Source organism: Lepeophtheirus salmonis, chromosome 4 (assembly GCF_016086655.4).
Source record: "Lepeophtheirus salmonis chromosome 4, UVic_Lsal_1.4, whole genome shotgun sequence".
In the NCBI taxonomy this organism is placed as follows: domain Eukaryota; kingdom Metazoa; phylum Arthropoda; class Copepoda; order Siphonostomatoida; family Caligidae; genus Lepeophtheirus; species Lepeophtheirus salmonis.
In genome coordinates this window covers 3,068,458-3,089,967 of record NC_052134.2, presented here as the reverse complement: position 1 = coordinate 3,089,967, position 21,510 = coordinate 3,068,458, and the positions used below count along the sequence as shown (strand labels likewise).

Here is a 21,510-nt window from a genome sequence, read left to right as displayed (position 1 = left end):
AAAGTTTGTAAAATTATTTTAACCCTTACTCTACAAAAATAATATTTCTTTGCCCTTTCAAATGTATTATATATATATCAGCCTTACACAAGTCGTCTCGAAAAGTAATCTAAAGATAATTTTGAAAGTAACAATAATAGAAAAATGAGCAACAAATATATTTCTTCTTTCCAAATGCTTTTTTAAAGATTTATTTATTTAAAAATCACAAGGAAATGTTGTTATAGACATTTATTAATGCATTTCTAATTTGCCTTCTTTATAGAAATGAAAATTAACTATGCATGATTGTGTGTGAATCCATGCATTGCAAAATGGCTTGAGAAAGAACAAATAATGACGCCACTTTATAATTTATCGATCGTATCTATCATGACATGATTCATAATGTGATTGAAGGTTTCGGGAAAACTTCTTTCAAGGGATTACGAATCGTTTTTTGAGCATTTTGAGCTAAAGAGTCAAGAAAATAGCTCAAAATCAATATATATAATCAGTTTTTTCCTTATATATGTAACTTAGAACTATAACATGAGTATACCCAATATTCAGCTTTCTTTTTAAATGCCTCAAAAATAAAAAAATAAATATTAGGAGCGTTAGAAATAATGTAAAAATACTTTTAAACCCATTTTCTCACTATTATTGATGATCATTTATGACATATTCATGATGCATGAGACCTCCTCAAAAAATGTATCCATCGTTATAAAATTTTATTTACCACTAAAAGCCTTATAAGCATGTTTTGGTCAATGAAAGTATGTATACCTTTTTGCAAAATAGGCTCTTACATATGTTGTCCATCCAAAAATACATTTGTTGTAATGTACAATAACTACGTCTTTGAAAACTAATAAAGAGAGATGATATTATTGTATCATTCGCTGCATTATCGTTTATGAAGCATAAAAAACGGTCATTATTTGACATGCATATGTAATATGCATGCTTCACTTTGAAGTTAATACATGATGTGAGGTCTCAAAGCATGTTTTGTGTGTCTATTATTACAAACATATCCGTACCGGAAGGGATGTCGGGTATCTTAAGTGACTTCTCCAGTATCGGTCGTAAAATTTCCTCGGTCTCATTTTCAAAATGAGAATAAAGGAGGGAAAAGTGAAGAAAGAACAAATAATTTTAATTTTTTGATTTTATCAACTAAAAAATGGATTAATATTTAACCAGAGGCATCTGCAGGTGTCGTTCAGGAGGGGCAGTAGCCTCTTCTCCCAAATTAAGGGATTTTTGCTTTTCACTAGAGTATTTTTTTTTATAAATAATTATTATATGCAATTTTTTTCTGCAAAATTTCACTTTCTGTCAATGGCTGTGGATTTTTAATTTTTTTTTTTAGCAAAATTAAATTTTTTTGTAAGTAGCAGTGGATTTTTATCTTCTTTTTAAAAAATTGTATATTTAAACTTATTTAAAAAATATTTAATAATCAGAATTTTTTTCTAAACAAATTAATTGTTTGTAAATCTCTGAATTTTTTAATTTTTTTTCTAAAAAATTAACTTTTGTAAATATATACAAATTTTTTAAATTTTTTTCCCCAAAAAAAAAAAAAAATTTGTAAATAGCTATGGATTTTTTAATTTGTTTGCAAAAATTTAAATTTTTTGCGAATATCTTTTAATTTTTTTTTGAAAAAATATTTTTTCGAGAAAATTTAATTTTTTGATTTTTTTCTGAAATTTACCTTTGACTTTATTCATTTATTTTCTAAAAAATTTAATTTTTCGATTTTTTTTATGAAAATTAACTTTCTGTAAATTAATACAAACTTTTTAATTTTCTTTCCAAAAAATCTAATTTTTCAAATTTTTTTTCCAAAAAAAAAATAAATTTATGTAAATACCTCTGGATTCTTTCAATTTTTATACAAAAAATTTAATTTTGTGTGAATAGTTATGAATTTTTTTTTTGAAAAATTAAATTTTTTCAAAATAATAAAAAAACGAGGCCCCTCCCCCCAATATAATCTTGCGGATGCCCCTGTTAACTGAGTTGTTCTTTTTGTAATTTGAGCACATACACACTCATTATAATGATTATAAACTTGTTTTTTATTACACAGTATTGTCGTACTTAAATGATCGTCTGGCTTAAAATAGGCTGTGACGCCCTTTATGTCAGAGCTCTGTTACGTCTATGAATACAACAGTATGATTATTAATACAATATATTGTTAGTAACTTAACAATAATCCTCTCTCTTTATAACTTCAGAATATGGGTCTTTTTCATGTATGTATATGTGTACACATGGGTTGGTTGTTGTTATGTAGATGTATAGATAGGGAGTAAGTCTTTTATGGTTATTCAAGCATGTTCTACTACTCAGTTGCATAAACTCTATTCTTTATTACCCTTTGTTTTTTTCATCCATATGACTAAAGTAAATAATGTATCCACAAAGAAAATCTTTGAAACAAATAATTTCAACTCCACAAATAATAGAACAGAAGACAAAAAAAAAAAAAAAAAAAAAAGTTTGGTAAAGAGGGAGAGAGGGGGATTGGAAAATGGCTTTCTAAAGAGGGAACTTTTAAAACGATACACTTTTACTGAAAATTTTATATATTTGTACAAATTACAAATCATTACTCCTAGTTATAAATTTTTTTGAATAATCTATTGACTCTACGGTTTTTATTGATTTCTTATTCCATCACAATTTGAAGAGGGAAAACGTTGAGCATTTAAATTGGTGTGAGTCCACAGAGGTTGCGTAAGGACTCCTTACAAAATATTTAAGATTAATTTTTTACTTTTAAAAACTTGATTAGTCAAAATGTACTTTTATGTATAGTAAGAATTCGTTTTATGAAGCATAAAAACTTTAATTATTGTACATGTATTCTTCACTTTGAAGTTAATAAATGATGTGTAGCCTCAAAGTATATTTTTTGTGTCTATTAATGAAACCATAGACTTACAGGAAGGGACGTCCGGGATCTCACGTGACGTCCTTGGTGTCGGTCTTAAAATGGAATCCCTCTCATTTTCAAAATGAGAAAAAAATAGGGAAAATTAAAGTCCCGGATAACTTTATAATAGCAACAGTGGTGTGAAAAAGGAATAAAATATACTGGAAATATTGTCGCTCACTCGAATAGGTGGCCTCTCTCATCTCCTAATCTGAATTGGCTAGACTATATATGGTGAAACACTGTGAACAGGGAATCCAATTCTAAATTTGTATGAAAATATTACCTGTGCTTGGGACAAAGTTTCTGAGAGAAGTATCTAAAAAGTCTTAAGTAGTTTCTGCCCTCAGACCTTCTGTAGGGACAGGTCATAAAAAATTTAATTTTAATTATTTAGACTTATTGTCGATACATTTTTGTAATTTATAAAGTAAATCCTTACACAAAAGTTCATTTATTTGGATACATATTGATTTTGTAACGAGCATGAAATTCACAAAAAGTAGACATAGATAGCCAGAACATAAAAATTGTTTTGTTAATTAAAAACATTTTTCCTGGTTTTGGGGAAATTCGGTGTTTCCTTGGGAAAGGTATAAAATTGATGAAGGAATATGATTTCCGAAAATGAATAATTGCTGGAAAACTTATCATTTCTTGATATCTGGAAATTATCAAGGTACGAATTAAATCATATTGTGATGTACAGAATACGTTGGATATACACAATTCAGTTCATAATTATTTAAGGGGAGATATATTCAATAATTATTTATAGATCTTACTTATCTAAATCATAAGTGAACTTGTAAAAAAAAGACCCATTTTCTCCCAAAAAATAAAGCGTGCCTTATTGAAGTGTTACTCATACAGAAATAAAGAGATTTGGGTAACAAGATGGACTAATGATTGATCAAATGTATCACTTGTCATAAAGGGTATAAAATGACGTCACATTTTTTTCCTTTCTTTTATTAATAATTGACAATTCCAAATAGAGAAGTCACATTCAACTCTGACGGTGAATTATAATGTTAAGCAATCAACTTTTTTTCTTGAGCTGACGTTGAAATTATGATATACATACCTTTATACCCAGAGGTAAAATAATATACTACAATACTTTGTCCTACATGCTTAATTTATTTATGGTCCTGGAGTTCCAAACTCAAAGCAATTTCACCAAAAAATAAATAAGTAAATATAATTGAAATGGCTCTTGCGTACAACTCGTACCATTGTAAAAATTCATATGTTTCTTGTACTCGTATCTCAAGATAATACTGAATCTTTGCTTCTAACCTTCACCATAGCTGACTTTCATTGCATCATTCATGAATAGTCTTATAACGCCGAAGTACCAATCAAAAGTCCATCATAATTTTATTTCGCTATGACTTAACTGAATCAAGATTGGACAGATTAGTGTCCCCAAAACATCAGCAATATTTATATGTTTTTAATCAGCTTGTGATGCGTTTATCAATGTTCTAAATGTTGTATTAAAATTTTCTAGGAATGGAAATCATCAAAATGCAATTAAAATATATATCAACTCTAACCCTGACACAAATTAAGTGATGTGTCTATTCAATATTCTGAATGTTCAGTAGTTCGCAGACTTTGTTCAGTATTCAAGATATTCAAGTATGATGAAACATAATTTACAATAATGGATTATATATAAATCTCTTCTACCTTTTAAAACCAATGAGACAAAGAATAGCCCAACAGCGAGAGAATATGACGGTATTGGTTAACTACCAATTGATTTCATGATTCTTTTTTTGGGACGTTTGAGAAAGGCAATAATAACTTTGGTTTTCTAAAGGGAAAACAGTTGTTCTCGTTCAAAATGAAGACTGATGCTGTTGTCTTCTCTCTTTAAATTTGACTACAAGGCAACTCTTATGATTACCAAACATGAAAAACAAACATGAGTCACTCTTTTTGTTTGATCTACAAATGTCAGCAAAGAAAATTTTTGGTGATGTAATAACATATTTATGCATATTTTGTTTCCTCTTCATGATTCAATGTGTTTACAAGCAATAAGAAAAAAAAAAATAAGAATAGAAATCATCAGAATGCAGTTAAAATATTTATCACCTTGAACCCACATACATGACTCTACCACTAATTAAAAGCAGTCCTTTACAATGTTTCTTTACGAAAAACCCATACAAATCAAATTGGGTTTTACAGTCTATAAAAACATGTAATTTGAAATATTCAAAAAATATATTAATGTAAACCAAAACTTAAAACCAAATGACAAAATGAAGGCCACTTCATGAGTATTTGTTCAGATATTTTTTTTGTCCGCTAGGGGCGTGAGGTATACTTTAATACAAAACCATTAATAACTAACTATGCAACCTCTACGATTTTAGCCTTTTAACTCATCAACTTTTAATTCCGCTCTGGGCAACAAAAATGTAATACATCCTGAGAAAAAGTAATAATGTGACGTCCTCTGAGGTTTCATACAAAATTACAGCTTGCGTGGGGTGAAAAATACAAGACAAGAAATCTACTCATTCTAATTAATAGACATGTTTCCCCATTTGGCTGTTAGCCTTGTTACAGACGAACGAGAAAATTCGTTTAAAATTATGTTATTAACTCTCACAAATGCATGATTACAATAGTAAAAAGAAAACAAATATTGAACTTTATTGTGAATAAAGTTTAAAAAAAATACCATCTTTCAAAAAGCACATTTTAATTCATAATATTGATAGTAGAATTGAGTTTAATACGTGAGTAGAAAGAACATAAATCAAAAGTGAATGGGATAACAACGATGATGTAATTTAAAATTTATGCAATTTTCAAAGTTGTTCTAAGAAAAGCTTTTCTGTCTTTAAAACGTCAAAAAATAGACTGTCATTTTCAGGAAGAGCAAAATAATTACACACACAGAGAGAAATGGGGAGGAGGAGAGTTTAAAATAATGAGGATACAATATTATCTCGTCATGGGCATGTCAAACCCACTTTTTTTTAAAAGTTTTTCTATATATAAAAAAATTAAAAAGTTAAATAACATAAAGTATGCGTTCAACATTTTTGCAATTTTTTATAACAAATTCTTTTGGTTTTTTGGGAAAGAATACGATAATTCGTCAAAAAAAAAAAAAAAAATACAATAATACTTTTACACACAAAGAAAGTTTATTTCTGGATCCAGCTTGTAATCCAAAGAAATTTATCCCTTCAAAAATAATTAAAAAAAAAAAAAAAAAAAAAAAATCGGATCCATCTTAAACTAATATAAATTTTCATTAATTACGTTATTGTTCTTCACTTTTCTTGGCTTATTTTTTTCCTTCAATTTACATATAATAAAAACTCGTTTGTCATTGCAAAATAAGGCTCTAAATCTACCTTGTATCTCAAAAATGGCTTGTTGGGACGCATGTATTACAAGTTATTATTCTATTGGTATTTTTGGAGATGCCTACAATAAGCATAGTAAATACTGATTGGTGCATTTACTTCTGAACATTTTGAGTTTCAACAAGATATAATATAATAATGAGTTGCAGAATTTTAACAAAATTAATACTCCAAATATATATTTGTCTAAACTTTTTAATCATTACCACCCTTAGTGGCAATAATGGCACCCGCTGCGGATATATTCCTCTGTCATGGGGTCCCAGTGCTGGCTAAAAGTTGATTTGAGGCCGCGGTGTCTGCATGCTGGACTCTGTAGGCCATGTAACTAAAAGGTGTATTCAAGGGTGTTGGCATCAGGGCTATAGGATGCCAAAGATGTCAAAAAAGAGTTGAAAAGAAATCAAAACACTCATTGGTTGTTGAGGTCAAAAGTTCCCTCTTTACCCTCAAAAGGGGCTTTACACCCCCTTTTTTTGTACCTCTCTTGACAGTCTAGATTGAAATCCCGAGATCTCTTGCATGGGCCTTCATGGAATTGATAAGATGGGTTTGTGCTTGTGGTTTTTAACTACTCCGGGCCCAGGTTGTCCTTTTTGACAGATACCTTATTCCTCTCCGACGTTTCGAATTTGCTGACGGCGTAGAGGGTGGTCCCGGAGACACCCAACTGATTGGAGTGTGTAAATGGAAAATCGTCGATCACGTTCAAGTGTCATTTTCTCGACTTGTCCGTGAGCTAGAGAACTCTGGTTTGCTTAGTTTATAACTAATTTTGTATGGTTTAATATATCAAAATATGAGTTAACTTCAATTACTCAGTCTTAATTAATTATTTAATTAGTAATTGTTCAGATTTCAAAGGACTATCCGGTATTGGCAACAAGTTTTTATTTGTATCAAAATAGAAAGCTGCTAAATTAGTCTGCTTTCTAATTACAAATGCCTAGAAATAAGTGAGTAGACATTGGAGTCTAACTTTTTAAGCAACAAAAATGAGTCATGAAAATATTCTGAACTAAAAGATTAAAATATACACGGAAAGGTGACCCTTAAAACAACAAAACAAAAGCATTTAAAACAAATTTCATCCCATATATTTTCAATTACAAGATTTTATTAGCCATCCAAGCGACAGCTGAAAGTAATATAACCAAGTTTTGTTCTTATCAAACATCTCTAAGTATAAAAATGTCTGAGAAATAGGCAAAAAGACAACACCGAAAAAGTTGGAAAGATCGTTGATATCTTCATCCGTACTGTTTTCAAAATTAAGAATTTTATTAAGGATGGGCCACCTCCCATAGAGCCAAGAAGAACCAAAACTTCTGCAGCCACAAAATGGCAGACTTATGGCCTGTATCCATGTCTCCCTACTCCAGACCTGAATTTAACCGCCTGAACTTAGTAACTTGAAGCGTCTTGGAGAATAATGTCTTCTACACCTTTCCTCAAAATTTGGATTCCCCCCTGAGTTGCCATCATGACAGCGTGGTATACCATGGGATCGAACTTCATTCTCAACAGCTGCCAATCTGTTCGCCAGTGTGTCAAAACTGTTATTGCTTATGAAGGACAAGTTATTGAATAATAAAATATTACAAAAGCTAGTATTTAAGCATTTTACAAATTTGTTATTTTATTGCATGAAATTCACATTTTTGTAATTTAGTCATGCTATAATATATTATTTCATGTCAAATTTAAGTTTGTAGGTATATTATTTAAAAAACATAAACCTTTGATAAATAACTACAATGGATCGTTTACTTTTTAAAGGTGTTAAACTATAATATCATTCTCTTGTATCATGTGATTTTCGACCATAATAATTCTTAAAATGGTTACACGAGATTGAACATTTTTTGATATCAAAATATTATTTTTGTATTTTTTGGTATTGTAGTTGATATACATAATAATATCCGCTCTTTTCCATGAGTTTGTATATTGACTACACATAAATAAGATATTCAGCATATTTTATAAGCTATAAATTGTGAATTTGTTAGTAAGTTTATACAAATATGAAAACAAGTCAACAAAGAAAAATCTCTTAAGTTTCATTACAAATCTGTAATAATTTTTTTTTCTGTATCAAATCTAGTTTTTCAGACTTATCAAATGAATTTTTTAAGTATTTATAGACTGTTAATAGACTTGAGTCTTTATGAGAAATAAAAAAAAATATTAATCTTTATTAAAGTTAATAAATTATATATAATATTGTATGTTAATTTCAAATATATACTTATGTTATAAGCAATTATCCGATCCTGGTAAAATCCTTTTCAAGGCTTAAAAAACCCTCATATTTGAAGAAGTTTGTTTGAGTAGTAATGCCACCCAAATTCGTAATCCATGTGTCAAGTCTACTAAAATTGAATATTAATTGAAAAAAGAGTCAAATTTTATTCACTTACTTAATTGAACTTTTTTTCACTGTAAGAGAAATATTTCTCTGGTCCATATCCACTCAATAAAGGAGTCCTTCAACAGCATATACTTAATCTCTACTTCCTGTTTGGGTGATGCCCGTAACGATAATAACCCTCTTGAAAAAATGGTTTTTTTTTCTTCTTATATTGAGGTTATTTTTTTATTATTTCATTCCAGTATCAATTTATCACTCTGAATACGCTTATCAGATATTGGGGAAAAAAGTAGGAAATGTCTGTTTTTATTTTTTATAAAGAGATTATTTTATTTTTTGTAAATTTCTGAATCATCATTTTTGACATTTTTTACTCTTTGACAACCTTTTCTTCTTCTTCTTCTTTTCTTCCCCTCTTCTTCATGTTACATTGACTACTCCTTAGTGACATTTAGATGGAAGGAACAAAATCAATTATCACCCTTCCCCCCTCCCTCTTAGACTTGTCTTAAAAGATAATAAAAATATATACAATCATCTTCAAAATAGTGCGACCACAATTTTTGACAACAACAAAAAAACCTCTGTTTGAAATAATGGTCTGGAACAACCCCTTTGAATCTCTGATTATATTTTCCATTAAAACACCGTATGGAACTTAATCAATGTCTCAGTTGTAGTACAAAGAGAGGTAGACTGTAATTTGTGTCGAATGAAGATTTTCTCCCTCTTTAAAAAATGTAATTTCCAGAGAAGTTTTTGACCCCATTGATAGGCAGTCTGATGTCACAAAGACATAGATGCTTTTTTTTTAAATACTACATAAAAATAATTTTCTATTTATATTAAGTTCAGTAAAAAGTTCTAAGCGTTATTCGCCAGATGTCTTGAGTGACCTCACGATTAATAGATTGCATAAAATAAGCTTAAAGTATCTTTAAATGTTAAGCTAACACATGAAAAAGTTGATTTACAGTTTTGTAATTGGAGAAGCCAGATGTGTACTACAACGTTCAAAATGTAAATAAAAAAGGAGAAAACTCGATATCACTACAACTGAGGTGACAAGGCGTAGCAGGCGGCCATTTTTTTTGCTTCTTATGGACACAACACCATATCGAATACAACAAGAAACCGGTAGTTCTAACAATTCCGTTGGACGTAGTAGATGAGGCATGCTCTGTTCGAAAATGTCGATAAAATAATGGAAATCGTCTAGTTGGATAGGCATGTGAGCACTTATTCAATTGAGTAGGAAGTGAAGTTTATCCAGAAAATCATATGGAACCATTTACTTAAGAAGAAGCTCAATGTATGGTTACCATATGAATTGACGCATAAAAAACGTTAGGATCAAATTGCTGAAACGTAATGAAAATGATCCATTTTTGTAGTAAATGGCGACTAGCGATAAAAAAGGGGTCACAATCGATAAAAACTGCTCTTGGTCAAAGCACGGTGAAGTGGCTCAAACGATTTCCATGCCCGATTGACGGTGAAAAAGGATATGTTTTGTGTGTTAGGTGGTATCAAAATTTGTTTGAAGATAAAGTTCATAATTAGCTTAAATATGTCAATAAAACATTGGAAAGTTATTGATTCTAATTTTTTCTTCCTTTTCTCTTCATTTCCACATTTGTTTTTAATTGTTCCTTAATTGATCAGATGGAGAACTCCAGCATTTAATTATTTCATAATATTAGTTTCATTAAGTTATATTCAATTCATTTTTTTGTGTTCTTTTAATTGTTCATTTGGAGTTGCACTGATTAAGTATCAGTAAGTATTGTAGTATTACCTCCATCGGACCTAGAAATGGTCTTTGAAGACCATAACTATACATGATTTATATTCCCTTCTCTAAGAGTGTTTATAAATCGAACCTGCAGACATTGAGTTCATAGGAAAATTTCTCCGAGCGTGTTGTCTAATAACACGACGTCACTCAAATATTTTATAGAAGAAAAATAGAGGACGGACTGTATAGCTCACATAACTCCTATCAATTATACCAATTGTGTTATGTCTTAATATTTATCCTTATATATCTTATATAACAGGTGCAGCAAAACAATATTTATAATTTGTTTTTGTAACATAAATCATGGTTTTGGGGAATGCAGTCAAATTGTTCCGGTTAAATACTAAAAAAACAAAAAATGGAAAAAAACTAGATCTTCCTATGTGTCTTCGATGCCCAGAAAATTCCGTCCCGCACATGAACGTGGTGTTCCACCAGGATAGTGCGCCTGCACACACGTCCAAAAAGGCCCAGAAGTGGTTGTAGGACAACTGGAATTTATGGCCAAAGAAAATGCGGCCTCCTACTCACCACAACCTCAAGGACACTGTCAAACAGCACTGGGTTACCATGTCTGAGAACTACATCTGCAATGAATACAAGTCCCTTCGTGGTCACCTGGAAGCCATCATTGCTGCCAAGGAAGCCACATCGATGATTGGGTTATCCAAGACATCAAATAAGTTATTTTTATTCTATTGACAGGACCCTATTACAACTGGATGCTGATTTACATACATCTTGATAAAGTTCTAGATTGAAAGTGTATAGATTTTTTCGCCGTACCCAGTAGTAGGCATTTGAGAGCGAAAGCAGAAATGTGCTGACAATTAGAGATGATCGGAAAAATATCGCTCTTTTGTTCCTAAATTTAAAACGAAAATGTCTCTTTAAAGGAATGTCTTTAAGAAAAAGGAGAATCTGATTGAACAAGAGTGGGAGTTTTACTTATAGTCTATGACGTCACTATTTCTAGAATTTTTAATTTAATGCATTTTACCGACTGCTGGGCAAGAAAAAACAGATTTTGGGAAAACACGCAACCACTAATACAGTATCACGTCATTTATAAAAGCGTGGTGTAAATCAAACATCAATCGTACATGGCTTATGGTATAACATTGTATTTTTATTAACCTTGCAAATCCATTTGTTTTAAAAAATTCATACAAGCAAAAAAAAAAAAATATGTTAATAATTAACTCACCCTCCATGTTACACGAATCCGATCATCAGCAATCGGTTCTGCATGAACTAACTGTGGAGGTCCGGCAGGAGCTGAAAATAAATGCAAATAAAGGATGTATTAAAAATTATTCGATAATAATTATTCAAAGCTATAACTGAACACCAGTTTAAGTAAATAAAAAACATAATCTTTAATTTGGGAATTTTTGGCATTCGAACTGAAGAATCTCATCTGAGACTTTGATGCATTTACATTATTTTAATGTTTATTAATTTCCTTTGTCGATATGTGATTTTTTATTACTATTATTGTTCGTAAGTGATTATAAAAAAGAGACTGTATCAATAATTTTTAATTCTTTATGTGACGAGAGAAAATAATAATGGGAAGTATTAAAAATACTTAAAAAGTTTCTTTGATGTGGAAAAAGTTGATTCACCTCTATGTATGAATTTAGTTACCTATATATAGTTATAATCGTCAAACATTGCTGTATAAAAAGACGGTTTTGTTGATCTTTTTATGATTAAAATCAAACCTGTATTAAGCGGTCAGGTCGGGGGGAACTCGAAAAGTAACTAATTAGCGCAAGTGACCTTTTAGACCAGGTTTGCTGGTTTGTATTAATACAAAAGTTGAAAATAATGCATGGAAGAAGAATACAATAAAAGATACAATTATCGTCAGGGCAGTATTGGGATACCGTTCATTCTCAGATTGAGAGAAAGGGAAGGACAGAAATGTGAGGAAAACATTCATTTATACCTTTGCATGTATATATATATATATTATTTATAAATTCGTTAAGAGAGGGCTAATAAGTCTATAGGCGATCCCTAGTTTTTAGTTATGTACTCGACAGCCTATTCAAATATGAAAAATGTGACCGTTAAAAGCAGGTTCATATATGAACATATGTAGTACTTATTAGTGCTGGCGTACTCTATGGAGATCCTAGACTGATCTTAGACCGTTATAATTTTAACTAATTCGGACCAACTTTGGTTTAGATCGTTCTGAATGGGTGTCTTTGTAAAATCTAAAAATCCGCCTTGATCCGGAACTATGCCATTTTTTGTGGAAAAATGTAGTTTTTTTTAAAAAATAATTTTAGTACACAGTTTGCATTTCAGTCTATTTTGGTCCACGTTTTAAATTTACGTCTAGACCGAAATAATGGTCCAGATTGGTCTAGAAAATATCAGTAAAGACCAAACCTGAAAAATAATTGTTATCGGAAAGAGTATCAATAGGCAAACATTTGTGTGACCACTGGCCAGGAATTTTAGTAACACCCTTAAGTTTTTTATGTGTGAAATTCATTCATGGAAACTGGATATGGGCGCTTAGTGCAGTGACTGTTAGACAAGGTTTGACTGTATTGTAAATATTATAAAATTTAATAAAAGTTAGAGTCTTAATAATTATGTCAAACATGAAATGAAGAACATATACCACGTACAATAGGTTCTTGTAGTGTATATAATAACTATATAGTCCTAATGATGATTGTAATAACAGGTCATAAAGAGTATCGATGTAATGGAAAAAGAATAATTGATATTCAGCTCACGATCAATGGTCCCTTATCCCCCCTCCCTCCTCCTCAATAAATAAAAATACGTACACATGTCTATCCTTGTCTGTATTTATATCTATAAAAACATTATTTGACAAAAGAAAGATGAGACATGTAACTATGTAGTGTCGGATATGAATATCAATGAACTATTTACTATTTATTCAAAGGCGGAACTTACTGTTTCATTAGAGTAAACATATCGCAACCTTTCAAAGGGTTTGAAACGATACTAGAAAAATAGGTAGAGTTGTAAAAAAGGAAACCAAAAGTTTGAGAATTTAAAAAAAAAAAAAAAATGTATTGGAGGAGAGTAAGGCTTTAAAACAAAGTAGCCAACACACATGCTAACCTGAGTAGATTTATGCTCTTTGTAAAGTCATCCCCTCCCACACGCAATTTGATGTTACATATGATAACACAGATGTCATTTGATGAAAATAATAAATACTATCGATTGGTATGTTAAAAATCAAAAATTAACTTACGTCACCCTGACCATTAGAAGAATGAGGTTAGCGTTCATGACGTTTCATTAAATTAGCTACAAGCAGCTATGAGATGAAAGAAATACACATAGAGCCCTAATGATATAGGGAGAAATCACTCTTATATCGATCCACAATTCTACTCCGAGTCTAACAAGGACTGGCACTTAAATCTTCTCAGCATTACTCTTCATAATTTAGAATCAAACATATTTGTCGTTACACTCACTAAATATATGTCGTCTCCTCAAGAATGAAATAATAATTATAACATTTTTAGAAGATAAAATATAGACCGGTAGTTGCATAAATACGCGGACTAATTTTTAAACGCTTATATCTCGAGGTTCCATGACCGGAAATAAAAAATTCCAGCACGAGTAACTCGGTAAATCTTTTGGCTTTTTCTTGTTTTTTACTTGCATCAAAAAAGTCGTTTACGATGAATGACGAGGCCAAACGTCGTATGGTTGCCACTCTCCTCCGCGCCGGTTGGTCTGTCGAGGAGATAATCAAGGACACTGGACTATCCAGGACTACTGTGTTCAAAGTCCAGAAGCTTGTCAAGGAGGGAAAAGATCTCAAAGACCTGTCCATACCTCTGGAATGACTCAGGATTGGCTCGCTGCCAACATGCCATATTGGAACAAAAACATTTGGGCACCTCAATCACCTGATTTGAATCCCCTTGATTACAGTGTATGTTGGCAAATTGAGAAGAAGGTCTGTGCTACCCGCCACCCGAACTTGGACTCATTGAAGGCCAGTGTCAATGAGTAATGGACAGCCATGGAAGACCATTACATCATCAATGTGTACAAGGCCTTCCGGGGCCGCTTGGAGGGTGTCATAGCAGCTGATGGCGATTATATTCAGTAATTATATTACATTTTATACCAGAATAAATTATCTATTATATAATTCTCAAAAAAATACGTCATACGAATTTTATTACACATTTAATTATTTGCCACATATAGTCCGCGTATTTATACAACTACTGGTATATATTCAGTTCGCAACTTCAAAAAGCTAGGCCCTCTTCCAATATAATACTATTTTAATCTATGGATATCACTATATAATTTTTTGTCACTTTCCTTTACACGATTTGTAACTTTTTCTTTCCTTTGCATTACCTTTTTAATTCAGATAAAAGGTTATGAATTTAGATAAGCTGCACAGTATGTTATGGATAAATAGTAAAGGCTCCTAGTGGAGAAAAAGTATCGATAATAACGTTGTATAAATATGGATCCTGTGGTCTTCGTTTCACCCCTTAATTTATTGTATTTAGCTATCCTGACGTTTTATTAGATCAGTTGTAAGTAGCTGTGAAAGGCAGGAAAAGGCAAAGTATCATTCCATATCTAGCAAGAACATAGACATTAATAATCCGATATCAATCCTTAATTATATTATGAGTCCAAACAGGACTTATAATTTTTTACCTCCCCAACAAGTCATCAGGGGGTAAATATTTGTCATTCTTCAGCTTTGGAAAATAATTAAGATGGTATTTGAATCTTAATGATCCGTTGACTTATTAGTCAAATACAAAAGATATTAATAGTGTTTGTGCTAGGCTTAAGACAAATTTTGAAAATTAGGGAATCGTTTCTATGATACAATCAAAAATTACGACGTGACTCTGAACAAGGTAGAAATTATACTTTCAAAAAATACGTTTAGAAAATCAATAAACATCAACCTCACAAATATTATATTAATATAATTGAACAGTTCTGTAAATAGTTTTAATTAGATTGCAAATTCAAACGTATTGAAAAAACTTTTATTCCATTTTGAAAAATAATTATAGAATAGATTATATATATCTTAAGGAAATTTTCAACTTTCTATCAAATTTCTAAATAGTATATACGTAATTATAAAAAGTTTTTTTAAACCAACAATTATACTCGAGTACTTTGTGTATTTTGAGTCAAAGTCGTCCTTTGTGTGATATCTACCAATCAGTTAACTATAAATTCATAAAAATGAGTATATTTATAAGATGTTTAGTTTCGGAGGAAATCAAAAAATGTTCTCTATCCGTATATAGTCAATCCTACTTCAATAAATATATGTTATCCCTCCGGCTTTAAACAATTTTTTTGTATCCAAACGAAGTCAAATAGATTTTTTATTTTAAGGGTTTAGTAAAACTTTGGAAAAGTGAACACAACAATTACTAATATAGATCAGTTCGATTTTTCTAAGTCTTATAGTTAAAAGGTATCCTTTCAGAAAATATATCTATAATATGTATATATTTAATTTATATTTGGTGACAATATAACTTATTTTGTATAAGATTCTTAATCCTATTATTTATTAATGCATTGAATATTTCCTGGAATTATTAATTTATTTTGTGAAAAGTGACTTGCAATTTTAGATTAATTTCGATATACAACCCATTCCAACTTGGAAACTCTAAGAGTAAATATCTCTACACTTATTTATCTCCTAGCTTCCATACACTTTCCACACTTTACCAATATTACAGACTACAGAGTCTAGTAGGAATGAATTAATTGTGAAATTTGGGGTTAAAAAACAGAACCTTTCTACAGATGATTACCAATACTATTTTTGTGTAGAATGAAAATGATCAAATATGACGAAAATACATTTAATTTTGAGTTGTCGTATGTCATTTTAAGCATTTTGCATTTTAACTGATGTAAGTACTATTAATACATGTATTTTTGACATTTTGATAAACAGAAAAAAATAATAATGCATAATATAAAATGTGGAATAAGAACATAACAAAAAAATGCTTAGATAGCTTTAATATCATTATTTTTATATATATATATTATAAGTATGTTGTGAATAATAGTGAAGAAAATCAAACAATTTTGTTCTTGTAGATAGTCTATTATGTACATTAGGCCAGGAGGGGAAAGGGTGAAACAGTGACCTATCAAAGTTAAGTCCTGAAATTTTTGAAATCCCGTGATAGTAAATGATATTGTATAAATATATCACCTTTTATTGATTTTTTCCTCAATCAAATGAAAACAAATTATTACTGCAGGTAAACTAGACCTTATAGAACCAATTACACTTATATAAGTAAAACCCATATTATTTATGCTTCAAATAAACTCCTTTAAAAAAAACGAAGGAATCCCCAAGATGTTATTTCTTTTCAATTAAAAAACAAAACAATTTTTAATCTTTCAGCTGCATTTTCAAAGGATTAGATGACAGCATATAAAATATAAGTACATATTTGAAATTAACATAAGCTTTAGCAAAGAAAAAACTAAGTTTCATGTGAGTGATTATTTCTTTTTCTTGCTCAAAGGTTAAAACCTTAAAAAAAAACCCAGTAAAACTAATCTAAAATTTGATACGGAAAAACAAATCACAGTTTTGTAATCACAAGTAGAATTAGAATAGGAAAATGAAACTGAGAAGATTTCTTTTATTAATTTGTATTGTCAGTCGAAAGATATTTTATTTCTTGAAGTAACTTCTGTGCAGAATAATAACTAAAAAACTAAGAAGTACGTCTGTGCCTATTTCATTAAATGAGATGAGGGTCGAACCATGTTTTTTTTAAATTTCATAATCTACTTTTTTTTCGGTTCAATAATTACTCCTAGATTTGTAATTAAGATTTAGCTTAAGTAAAAATAATTATAATAAAAAAATATAAGGGTTATTCGCTGAGAATTTTTTACAAAGAAATTTTGTATCAGCCACTCAATCGAGCTCTGAGTTTTGAGAAAAAAAAACAACATTTTAATGAATATTTGAATTAAATATGACGTAAAACAAAGCCATGATATACAAGTTTAATACATAATTTGAAATTATAAATTTAATTATAGAGTATTTTTGTAGATTTATTATGTTTTTATATTAAAAGGTGTGATCGATGAAATTTTCTTTCTTTTGACTAAATAAATATAGGAATGATTTTTATAAATCATTCCTTCATTATTCTTAATTTCATGATTTTTCTAATTTAATTTTTTTTACAACAATTATAAGGTTTTTAACTTGATATGTTTAAAATCAAATACCAAATACCTTGAAAAATTTAAAGTAAAAAACCCGGTCAAAATTAACATTTTTGTAGTAACAGAAATGTAAACTTTGTTTAGTTACGCTAACTGATATCTTTTTAATGGTGTATTATATTTGCTTATTACTGCTTTGGTTATAATAAATACATTCATAATCAAATATTCATCAAAATGTTAATTTAAGACCTCAGAATATGATTAATTTAGAGATTCAAATTTTCATCTCCCAGCTGGTTTATTGTCAACAATACCACAAAACTAAATTTTAGTAAATTTTTTTTTTCTTGATGAATACCAGTCCTTAATTTTTTATCATGAAATAGTTCAACAGCACAAAAAAAAAAAAAAAAACAAAAACAAAATTCATATCTACAGAGCCGTTCAATAAAACAAATATAAACAAAATAAATGTAAAATTGAATTCAAGCCTCATATATTCTTTATTTTATAAAAAATACTGTATTAAACAAGCATTGCAACAAAAAAGTGTCCATAACATTTAGCTGTCAGTATGATATTTGAATTATAACAAAATAAAATCCATTTTATAAATACAAATCTATATTATTTATTTCAACATATTATCAAAAAAAGTCAATTTAAAATAGAATAATTATGCAATCAACTGAATTTCTTTTACAGTTAAAATCAAACTGTCTTCAAAATGAAAAAAACAACACATATAGTCTACAATTATAATGGATTAAAAGCTAAAAAATGAATCCAATTGAAAAACTTGATCGACAAAGTCAACTTTATGGTTAAATTGTCAAAGTTTAAAGTAATGGTTTTAAAACGAGCTAATATAAAAATAAGTTCGTAAAATAAACAACAAACTATTTTTACACATGTGTCTTTTTCAGAAATAATTTGGGTGTTGAAATTAAAGGAAAGGCTCAGAAGTTAAAATATGGTGTGCATCATAGTTTTTTCTAAAATTGCAAAATATAGAACTCTGAGTTTGAGATAATGGATTTTCTTTTAATATGAAATGGATGTTCCATATATTATTATGATATAATTTTGGACTTTTAAAATAAAAATACTCATTAATATATATTATCTGGCATATTAAATAGTTCAAAGATTTGCAGTTAATTACTAGTAAAAATTGATTAATCCAAAACAATACTTTTTCAAGCAAGAGGAAGATTTAGAGTTGAAAGGGGTGTAGAAAAGTATTATTTCGTCTATGATGCTGTCTCGGACAATACCTTCTCAAACGGGAAATTTCTATATCCGTTAATAAGAAGCACAAAGCATTAACAAGTCCTGCACATTTGCCAGTGAAATTAAGATACAGAGAAAGCCGATGGTGGCATAAGGATATATAAGAGTACTAAAACTACGAGAAATCTGGGTGAAACAAATACTAAGATCAACTTGTGGAATATTGGATGGTTGTAAATTTATGGCTCAGTTACAGATTTGTATTTCCTTTAACGAACTTTGTAAAGACTGTGGGAAGGTATAATTTGGTTATTGACGCATTCGCAGAGTCCTCCTTCCTAAAAATACTTAAGTTATTGGTATATCTAAGCAAAAATGATCTGCAAAGTCCAGCTGGTTTTCTCCTATTATTCTTTTTGGATTAAATTTTAGATGTAAGTTGTCTCCAATAACCAAATGTACTTTTTTTGGACTCTTAAAGTCCAAGGCATATTTTTCAAAAACTTACACAAAAAACTTCTTTTAGAGAGAGCTGATCAGAGACGAGAATTTTAAAGCTATTTTAATTGATGCCTCGGCATGATACGTTATGTTTAGTATCAATATACCAAGAGTCTATGTACATTTATGGGAATTTGCCTATGACGTAGTGAGCTTCAACCCCTCTGAATCAGAACGTCATTTGAAAAATTAAGGATATATTGTGAGTATTTTTGGACATCATCATTATCCTGCAAAAAATTTATAGCTGTGGATATTTTTATTAATGTTTTATTATAGCTTTTTACGTTTTCTGTGTATATGTATACATTTTTAAAAGAAAACATTTATGTGAAAGTTTATTTATGAAAGTTACGGGCTATTTTAATTTTTTTTCTCAATGTTATTGACTGAAAACTTTATACTTTAAAAAAATTTGAGGCATAACAAGAGGACGAAAGAACTGGTCTTTAAAATGAGGTATATTTATAAATTATAATGTTCATTTATATTTTTATAAAGCAATTTTTCCTGTTATTTAATTAATTAATAATTAAAAATGGTATTGTTATGTCTTAGTGAGTAAAAATAGAGCACATCTTAAAAAAAAATTTGAAACCCAACAGTAGTAACAATTAATAGTTAGTAATTAAAATGAATAATTGTTATAGATAAATAAAGCATTATAAGACATGCAAATAGCAATATTAAAATTTGCTTATACAAGTTACAACTTATACACAGAATCTATTTATTTGAAAATATTTCTAGATAGATTTCGACAACTTTCATATATCATATATGTACAAACCTCACAAGTTGAAGGATTTCCCACTAGTACAATCAAGACCTTATTTGCCACTGAATATAAATCCAATTGATATTTCGCTATGAGTGTATCTTCAAATGATATGCTAATCTAATTATATTGAGCTGGAATAAAAAAAAACTTTCTAAGGCTTTCACATCACAAACTTACAAATAGTATTTTAATAAATACAAAGCCTTTTAAGTACAAGTACTTTTAAAAAACTTATACTGAGTAAAAAGGAAAATACTTGTCAAAATGTGTAACAATTTCAAAAAAAGAAACCCATAAAAATAAAACGAGAAGGTAAAGAAAAAAAGAAAGTGAAGTTTTTTTTTTTAAAAACACAATTTGTACTACTTTTTCTCAATTTGTTCTGGGAAAATGTTTTGAAAGAACTTGGAGAATTGTAAGGGGAATAAGTGAGTGACGAGTTGGGGGGGGTATGGGGGTATTCGACTTCATTTGTAATGTGAAGGGGCTTGATATGAATTTAAATACATATATATCCTAGTATCCGAGTGAATCCTTGACCAGTGAAAGGGGATGATATAATTTATAACTCAATTTATTATGTATTTCCATTTGTAATATACAGAACGTACGGATCAGTATGGTTTTGAAGGAATCAATGTATCCCCTTCACGTCTCTTTCCCCCTTTCCCTCTCTCAATGTGTACATCATTATGACAAGGAGGTAAGAAAAATGAAAAAAAAAAAAAAAAAAAACGTTGCATGTTTTTGTCATTCTAAAAAAAGGGTTTCCCGAAATTTCATTTCTATCTTCTTTCCTTATTCTTTTAGTAATGGACTCACTCTGATATTTATATATAGAAATACTTCCTATAAGGAAATTTACTAGTGTATTTGTTTCTCAATTAGACACACTCAAAAAGACAAATTTAACACACTGCAATAATGATGAACTATGTAGGTCACGTTCTATTATTTGTATTTGGAAGGAAGGGAATACAAAAAGAAGAAAGAAATAGGGGTTTTATGCGTACATAATTACATCTCCGTCAAGATAAATTGGTTGTTTAACTCCAATGAATACAGAGTTAATTGTTCTTTTTAACAAACATGAATGCTGATCCCTTTTCTTGTAGAAAAAAAAATTAATGGGATTTTGAATTTGTTTATATATTTTTATAATTAAAATGTGTTGTTTTTTAACCTTCTCTCTTTGTTTTCTATAAAAGTTTTCAAGTTAAACAAAAGACGGGAAATAAT

At 29.5% G+C, this 21,510-nt stretch overlaps 1 protein-coding gene across 6 annotated transcripts in view; it reads right to left on the bottom strand.

Annotated features, from left to right (window-relative positions):
- The window catches only part of LOC121116377 (cell adhesion molecule Dscam1), a 272,908-nt gene that overhangs the window by 63,730 nt on the left and 187,668 nt on the right, over positions 1 to 21,510 (bottom strand). For all 6 annotated transcript variants that reach the window (XM_040710627.2, XM_040710628.2, XM_040710629.2 and 3 more), the window contains exon 17: positions 11,722 to 11,792. In XM_040710627.2, coding sequence (XP_040566561.1) covers positions 11,722 to 11,792 — 71 coding nt within the window. The remainder of the gene's footprint in view (positions 1 to 11,721; positions 11,793 to 21,510) is intronic.